The 8,618-nt window shown below is 35.8% G+C and overlaps 1 protein-coding gene across 1 annotated transcript; it reads right to left on the bottom strand.

Annotated features, from left to right (window-relative positions):
• Positions 1–2,238: 2,238 nt before the first annotated feature.
• Positions 2,239–7,573, bottom strand: LOC107737398 (CD48 antigen-like). Its single transcript, XM_016548888.1, has 7 exons — positions 7,482–7,573; positions 6,451–6,756; positions 3,284–3,547; positions 3,041–3,151; positions 2,903–2,943; positions 2,548–2,673; positions 2,239–2,401 (listed from the first exon to the last, which is right to left on the bottom strand). Exons 1-7 carry the CDS (start codon positions 7,534–7,536, stop codon positions 2,249–2,251), a joined length of 1,056 nt encoding a protein of 351 aa, XP_016404374.1. The 5' UTR covers positions 7,537–7,573; the 3' UTR covers positions 2,239–2,248.
• Positions 7,574–8,618: the final 1,045 nt, after the last annotated feature.

Here is an 8,618-nt window from a genome sequence, read left to right as displayed (position 1 = left end):
GGACCATTATTTTAAAGTGAAAAACACCTTAACCACTCGGTAATTACTCACAAGTAAATTAATAAGTTGTTTACATATTTTATATCTGACATAGGCCTACTGTACAGTCATACATCTGTGTGAAGCACTAGTGATATTTTACCAGTAGGTCTTTTGGAGTGGGATACCTTGATACTGAACTGACACGAAGCAGAGATCATAATTGTGAACTAATTCAATCATGAGCTTGTCGTTCTGAGGTGTGCAATTGTTTTCAGGGAAACGCACGGCGAACGTAGTTCCAGGCAGCTCTCTTGACCGCATTACAGTTCCATACCACTTCGCATAGTTAACTGTAATAACGGAAATTAGCATACAGTAGATACAGCACACAGGAATTACTGCAATCACACGTGCCCGCACACGCACACTACGGTCACGCAGTTTGCACAAAAAGGTGTTGTCAGCGCTGCCCTGACGATTTTATCAGTTAGCCTATATAGTGTAGCAACTTAAAGCGGGCCGTTGAATTATTAGAAAAATAATGCACACCCGAGGTGTAACGGCCACGATGCGAAGGGTGTTCATTATTTTTCTAATAATTCAACGGCCCGTCGTCAATTATTCTTTACATAATGCACATATCTGGAGCTATTTGTCTCTGCTTACACAAATAAACAATAGGGAGGAAAGATTCTCCTTCAGGCTTATATGTAGGCCTACCCTGTTTCAAACTGATTGTCTCACATTTTTTGTAATTCATATTAGTTTTAATGCAGACAGCATAAGAAAAGTAAATAATTCAACTCTAAATCGCTGCTGTTGCATTGATTTCCTAGTAGAAATAGAAGTTTAGTGCCACATTGACAAAAAGAAACCAAGTTCCTTCTGAACCTCAAAGGTGAAGTAGTATATTCACACATACTGCTGAATAGAAGTATGAGATGTTTTTACAAGAGTCTCAACTGACTGAGCCCTGGACAGTTTTTTTTTTTTATACTCGTGGTGTTTCTTCCACAGACAGAGCTGAGCTAAAACTGCTAAAACTTACATCTCACCATTTGCAAGCAACTTTGCTGTTTCCCCTTTTGGCTTTTATGCATTTTTATGTCAGTATCAGAATTTGCTGCTGAGTGCAAAAAGTGTCAGAAAGTGAATTCACAAGTGGTTTATTCCTGTGCTATAGCTGTGCAAAGCTAAAAACTATTAAAAACCTTTTTAGTAATGGATAGGGTACATGCAAACACAAACTTTCAGCATATGACAGTGAGATGTAGAGATGTTTGCTGAATAAGAACAAATGGTGAGATTAATGTTTTAGCTCAGCTTAGCTCTGTGGAGGAAGCATGAACACTAAAAAAAGAACCAAACTTTCCGGTGCTCACTCAGTTGAGACTGCACTTCCTACACAGCAGTATGTGAGTTTACTACTTCATTAATGAAGCAAAGGCTGATCAGAATGAAGGATGAGAAATGGGAATATCCTCATTACATTTGATTTAGGTGAAAGCAAAAACTATTCTGGAAAGTACACACATGATATTATGGCAATATACTGTATGTAAGGATCTGAACACTTAAAGGGATAGTTCACTGAAAAATGAAAACCGTCATCATTTACTCACCTCAAGTTGTTCCAAACCTGTATGAGTTTTTTCTTCTGCTGAACACAAAAGAAGATATTTTCAAGAATGTGGGTAATCAAACAACTGCTGGTCCCCACTAACTTCCATGGTATAGAAAATAAAAATACAATGGAAGTCAGTGGCGACCAGCAACTGTTTGATTATTATTTAGAAGTATTCAACAATATTAGTTAAATAATGTAGTTAACTAATTATAATAAATGCAATCATATTGTTAAGTGTTACCCAAAATCTTATGTTAAATGCAGGTGAAAACAGGGCCATTTATTCTTACATATATTTAAAGATCTGTAATATATCTATCTTGCTTAATTTTAGAAATAAATGTTTCTCATGGCTATAAGAGAGAGAAGCATGACACCTCACCTTTATTTACTCATACTGTAATGATTATATAAATCCAATTAATATTATACACAGTTTCAGAGCAAAAATGCACAAAGAAGTCAGAACACTGTTAATTAAACAAACAGTTTAATGGCAATAAGACAACTTCAACAAAACAATTATCACCAATATTATCACTTATTACTAATGATACTTGCCATGATATGTTAAAAATATCTTTAAAATTATTGTAAGATATCTATCGATAAACACAGTTTAAATATATTTAACCTCTGCTATTTATGCACAGGTTGTCTGCCCTGCGTGGATTTACACACTGTTGAATAAATTGTATGATCTGTTTCAGAGGCAAATGATGGCTTTTGGTGTTGTCCTATTGTACTGTAGGCGGTGCTGGGACGATTTTCTGTTTGCGCCTGTTCCTGTATCTGTGAATATATGTATTTATAGTAAATATATAAAATAGTAACAAACATATTTAATTGGCCTTTTGACATCTGTCTATCTATATTTGTAAGGGTTTGCATAAAAAAACATCTGCGTGAAGAAGTAAATGTGTCCCTCTCTTTCTTACCTGAGGACTAGGCATTGTCTGACTGGTATTGTGAGTTTGTTTGTGTTCCCCTGTAAATCCATACACAGTTTGAGGATTCGCTGATTTCTCCAACATCTCCAGGGGTCTTTGCACTTCATTCCTTGGCTGCAGAACAATCCAGTCAAACAGTCATATAAATCCTTCTGTACATGCACATTTTCATTCAGACTCTATGGCTAATATTATGTGAACACCACCTTCCCACTGAGCAAGTTGAAGTAGGCTACATAATTCTACATTCTAGAGAATTATGTGTTAGGATTCATTAATTCATTCTTGAAATAAGAGTATAAATGTTATATGATGGCTATACAAAAAAATATCTGAAGCTTACCTGAACTTGTTCATAGACTGTCTGATCATTCTGTTGGGCACCTAAGAGATTTAGAATAGAATAGATTTAGAAAGTGACTTGCATACCAAAAATCATACTGAGGCTACAGTCATTTCTATTTCATTAAGGCAGACATACTTTTTTTACGCTTCTTGTAAGAGCAGCATATTACAGAAACTGCTGTGAAAACCAACACTGATACACCAGCGATGACCAAGAGCCAATGGAGAGGAAATGAAATGTTTTCTTCTGTAATGAAAAGCTGTCACATTAACAGTCATCAGAACAGTCATATCCTGAGTTAAAGATACTTTGTGGTATTTTGTTTGAGAATAAACTGCTAGGAATTCAAATATGGATGATGTAAGAGTAGTTATTTACTTTCATGACGTGTGCAAAGTTGGTTAATCTTTATTGTGTCATTCTTCCAGCTGACTGGGTTGCTGTAGTTACAAACAACTACGTTCTCTATACAATACAGGGCTAGAGTCTGGATTCCAAATGATTTCACTTTCTCCTGAGTGCAGTTGTTGCTGTGGTGGATTTCTCTGATTGTACGATCATGCCCCCTGCATGAGACGTCCACAATACAGGCGTCAACACTTATGTTGGCGTTCCAGTTCAGAATAGGAGAATCCACTGGATCTGAAACATACAGAAAACTTTGCATGAAGCTATAGGTTACAGTTTTTTAGATTCGCTAGGACCCATTTCTAAACACTATAGGTCACTTTTTCAAAACTCTTCACACAGTGAGTTCAACAGCACTCTATGTGGGATAAACTGTGGATAATTTTCTATTGCTTTGCCACAAAATACATTCAGTCACTACATCTCTCAAATTGCTTATTCCTTTCTCACTCAGACACAACCACCACCAAAACTTTGCCGTGCGTATGCAGTCCATGTGCGTTACGTATGCGGTGCAGAAGCAGCATGGACTCATTTTGCTTTCATACAGGATGCGTTTGTAGTCCGCTCCTGATCCGCAGCTGTTTACCACATACACAACCATTATTTTGATTTCAAATCAAAACGTTGTTACTGAAAATGCTTTTTCAGCATTGAGATCCTCTTTTATCACAGTACAGTAATACAATCTTTCATAGATATTCTCAATAAATATGAACAACGTTTTATTCAATGCATTTGACTTCTGGATTTGTATATTAAGTTGCTCAAGCAAGGCAAGTGGCACTGCCGGACTGAAACCGCGTGCAGTGTGAATGCTCTGATCCGTTAATATGGGTGCGGAAAAAAACATGCACTGCATATGCACTGCAAACCGAGTATGTGTGAAACAGGCATTAGAGTTTTTCCACCTAATTTCAACACTGTGATTGGTGGTCCAGCTATGAAATTAAAGAGGGCCAAGCAATAGTAATGATCCTCTAAATGGGTCATGGTCTGTTATCATTAACTTTGTAACAAGTTCCATCCACTGTGAAGAACTCAATCGGAAAACAATGCCAATAAAATATCTAACGCTGTTCACTATGGAAAACGCAAGCAACATTATTAGGTGGACATTGTTGCTCATTTATTATCCACGCCAAGATTAACTTTTAATGAAATATTTGAGTTGATCTTCAAAAGAAGACCTTAAGAAATAAGACCTGAGCTTAATTTGGTGCAGAAAGCCTAAACTTTTGAAAGCCTTTCAACCCCAGCAATTACAACTGATACCGCTGGATGACAGCATCAACCATGAAACTAAAGTTTTACTGCCAGAATTGTTTGCTGTTTGGGTAAGTTATTTACAGTTTAATAGGTCATGTGCCAACTGATGTTATTCTGGCCGCCGCTGCCACTGTTTTATATATTTTAAGCTTCATTTGAGAAAATTAGTAGGCCTATGCACATTTCTGTGACCACTATTCACATTCTGTAATTCTGCATAATAGTTATATTTTTCCAATATAAGCCGTTTGTCTGTTCTGTTACTTACATTTAATTGGCTGCTGTAGTGTAATGATACCCCCTTTACGCAGTGTCTATTTACACTAAGTGCAAATAGCCCACCTTGTTGGCAGAAGCTATTTACACTTAATTCTACCCACCAATGTGTGGTTGTGGTTGGGTTGGACAACATTAGAAAAGACGGCTGTCAATCAGTGGCTTCAGATGTTAAAGCGCTTGACGCATTCTTTGTGATGAGAGCAACCCGAGTTTGAAACCGCGAAACTGAGTTTTTCAACCCTTTTCACATCTCTTATCACATCGGGAATGCATTAATCTTCAGTAAAAATAAAGGAAATAATCGAAATGTTGAAAATGAAATATCGGGTAGGGTTAGGTGTAAGGGCTTCATTGTCCCAATAAGGCAACATCTATTTAATTCATTCTAATAATATTAGAGTGTATAATTTACACTCAATATGTTATTGCATACTGTTTTATAATGTACTACAATACTGAAGTGCAGATATTTGCCACTATTTGCAATAAGTAGTATAAATAGCAGAAAATACTGCTATTTTTACATAGTGTAATTAGAATCTGTCACTATTTGCACTTAGTGTAAATAGCATATCGCTAAGAAACTATGCTACTATGCTACTTTCACTTAGTGTAAATAACATCTAAATAATATTACACTTAGTGTAAAGAGTAACTATCTTCACTTAGTGTAAATAGCATCTATTGCTGCCCTTTATTTATTATCAACATTGGTTCCAAAATTACACGATCACTCTCTGTTTCACTGTCTATTATGCGGAAGTATCTGTCCCTAATTTGCTTTGGTCTGAGAGCTGTTATGACATGATGTGTCGGCTTACATGAAATATTGTTGGTTTTGTGAGATATACAGTAAGTTTTACAACACAGCCAGTTGCCTCTTGCATTTCTTGTCAAAGGTAACCTATCCAGTACTATAGGTGAGGTCACAGTAAGCTATAGGCTTAATTTAGGCTGAGTTATTTTTTTCCCCCCAACAAGGGAAGGAGGTGAGAGGGCCAAGGTTTAAAAGTCACGGTTTGTTACTGGTTAATTGACTTTTCAAAGAGCATGTTGTAGCTAAGGTGAAGCCTGCCCTGGTCAGTTAATGCCTTAACCGAATGCCTTAAAATGAAACTTTCATTTCTATATCCATTTCATTTCATTCCATTCCATTTTTTTGTTTGTTTTTTTGCCTGTCCTTTCAGTAAATTATTCTAGTGCTTTTCAGTTCCCTTGATGAGTGAGTAGATGTTCTATGACACCTTTTTAGATGCTCTTTTTAGATCAAAGGAGCTGAATTCACCAACCACAGCATCACACGACAGTTTGTGACAAGTTAGCCTCACATTTTAGTCAGTGGAAATGAAAGCAAATACATTTTTACGAGTAACAATGATAATATTTACAGTTTCAAATATACTTGAGATTGTTAAAAAAAATCCATTGTAAACTTTGTAAGTATATACAACTAAAATTATATTTATCCTCTTTATGCTGTTTGATGCATCATAGTGCAGATTCTTTTGATATTCTAATCTGTAAAGGTCATAACCAAAAAAATTAATGAAAAAATGCAACAGTACTTTATTTCACTAAATTATACTCACCTATAACTGATATGTTGTATTCAGCAACACACATTTCTTGTTTTCCAATAGTCATTGCTCTGTAGAGTCCACTGTCTGTCTTCTGCATGTTCCTCAGTGTTAGAGAGAAGGTTTTAGCATTGAAATCCACTCTGTCCTTATATGAACGATGAGGTTTGATTTCTCCAGATTGATTTAGAAATCTGACTACATTTTCTAATTTATCATTCATCCAGACTAATCTACTAAAGTGTGGTGGTGTTTCATTTTTTATGTCTAGTTTAACAGAACCCCCCGTCTGTACGAACACATCTTCAGATCTGGATACTGAGGAGAGAAACATGAAGAAATTGTGTTTTTAAAGACTGTATCATGCCTTTGTTTATCAGATTAAAGTTGTAATCTGCTACCTAGAACCTTTTAACCACACAGCTACCTTTGTCTTTTACATTTATTTATTTATATTTTGTATATATTGTGCACAATGTTTCCACTAGTTGGAGCTGTTATCTTAGTTCAACAAATGCCATGTTTTTATTCTGAATTTGGCGCATTCCTTTTCTATTTATTTCTATTGATTTATTTTATTATTTTATTATTTTTTGGAAGACAAAATGGCACTAATCATAAAAAGACCATAAAACGACTTCAGAGTTGTAAATATGCCATTTTAACAAATATTAAAACAGTCCATGACTGTTTTTATAACAAAACAGTGATAGCCAGCCAAAATAGTGTTGTTATTATAATTATAATTGTTATTATTATATTTTTACATTAATTTACTGCTAGATCTTTCATGTTTTGGTGATAACTGATAATATTTATAAAGCAAATATGTGCGCATAGTCTGCTCCTTTTGCAATGGACATCATGTCATCTCTAAATCAGATTAACAGAAGTAAAGGTTTTGAATACTATATGCAAGCAACATACATCTACCCAGTTATGGAAATGAAACATCACTTGAATAGTCTACAGTCATGTGTTGCACATAAATAATAATTAACTATTAGTCAAAAGACAGAGATAAAATGAACGGGTTTTGGTACCTGTGCTGGAGATCCAAACTGTCATGAAGAACATAAGAATGTGACCAAATTCCATCGCAGCAGACGGATGGAGTCTAACCTGCCCTGGTGATCTGTTAAGAAGAGGAAGTTGATCGTTTTGTGTGAAACACTCAGTGAACCTTCTTTCAGATGTCTAGCCAGGAAATCTCAAATTGTATTGCATAATAAAACATACTAAAACTAACTGTAGATATATAATCTGTCTGTTTTGTTTCTATAGTCTGTCCTTGAGTCATCTGAAAACCTGAACCCAAAACTGTCCGAAGTGATGCTAGCACAACACAACCCCCTCTGAGAAAAGTGATCTAGATGCTAAATGGTTAACCACTTTTTTTTTACTAACCACTAGCCCCTGCAGTGAGTGTGTGCAGACCCAAAAAGGTTTCGTGTGCCTATCAGCTTGTCTTCAGACCACTGTAAAAACTCACCTCAAAATCATATTTGTTTGATTTACATTTCAAGTCAACAGATAAATACAGTTATTCTCCATACAACAATATGGAGGGAAAAAAACTTAAGGATACGCATAGGGTGCCATGTCATGTATACATCATGTTTTAGTACATTCGTTCAGCTAATTCACCCTTATGTTTCACATGCATCAAAAAGTTAGATTTACCATTTAAAAAAATTTTACTTGGTAAAAGGAAGTTGTTACACATGCAAAAATTGTCTCATAAAGCAGACTGAGAAGAGTCTGAGTTGTTTTTTTTCCGCTAGTTTTTGTGTCTTCATCTTTACCTCACATATTGGCCTGTTTTGCTTATAGACAGAAAGATGTGGGTGAGAGATCAGATAACTGATTGCCTGGAGCCCACATAGGCCTGACTTCCTACATCAGTGAGGACATCTAAGCACTTACTGTCATGTAAGGTTATTCTCAGAAATGGTCAATGCACAGCACATTCTGTATTTTTATTTGGCTACATTAATAGTTTGAGTTATTATTTTTTAAGACTCTCTGGGTGTTGTGCTCCCACACGTCATCTTTCGAGAAACTTGAGATGTGAGCTTTAGTTAGCCTCCCATTTGGACATTCTCCATCTTACTTCTTCTCTATGATCTGCCTGACTGACTGAAGTTAAGGCTCTCACCACTCTACAGAAGAAAAAAACC

Source organism: Sinocyclocheilus rhinocerous, unplaced genomic scaffold, assembly GCF_001515625.1.
Source record: "Sinocyclocheilus rhinocerous isolate Xijiao unplaced genomic scaffold, SAMN03320098_v1.1 scaffold1095, whole genome shotgun sequence".
NCBI lineage: Eukaryota > Metazoa > Chordata > Actinopteri > Cypriniformes > Cyprinidae > Sinocyclocheilus > Sinocyclocheilus rhinocerous.
The sequence above is the reverse complement of the archived record's forward strand: the minus strand, read 5'-3'. Positions and strand labels throughout refer to the sequence as shown.

Bases quoted from the DNA above. Each gene is read 5' to 3' on its own strand.
- LOC107737398 (XM_016548888.1), bottom strand. From the start codon at position 7,536: ATGGAATTTGGTCACATTCTTATGTTCTTCATGACAGTTTGGATCTCC. The intron at 2,944-3,040 runs GTATGTCTGCCT...TAAATCTCTTAG, and splicing joins TTACAAGAAGCGTAAAAAAA to GTGCCCAACAGAATGATCAG. The intron at 2,674-2,902 runs GTAAGCTTCAGA...ATTGTTCTGCAG, and splicing joins CAGTCTATGAACAAGTTCAG to CCAAGGAATGAAGTGCAAAG.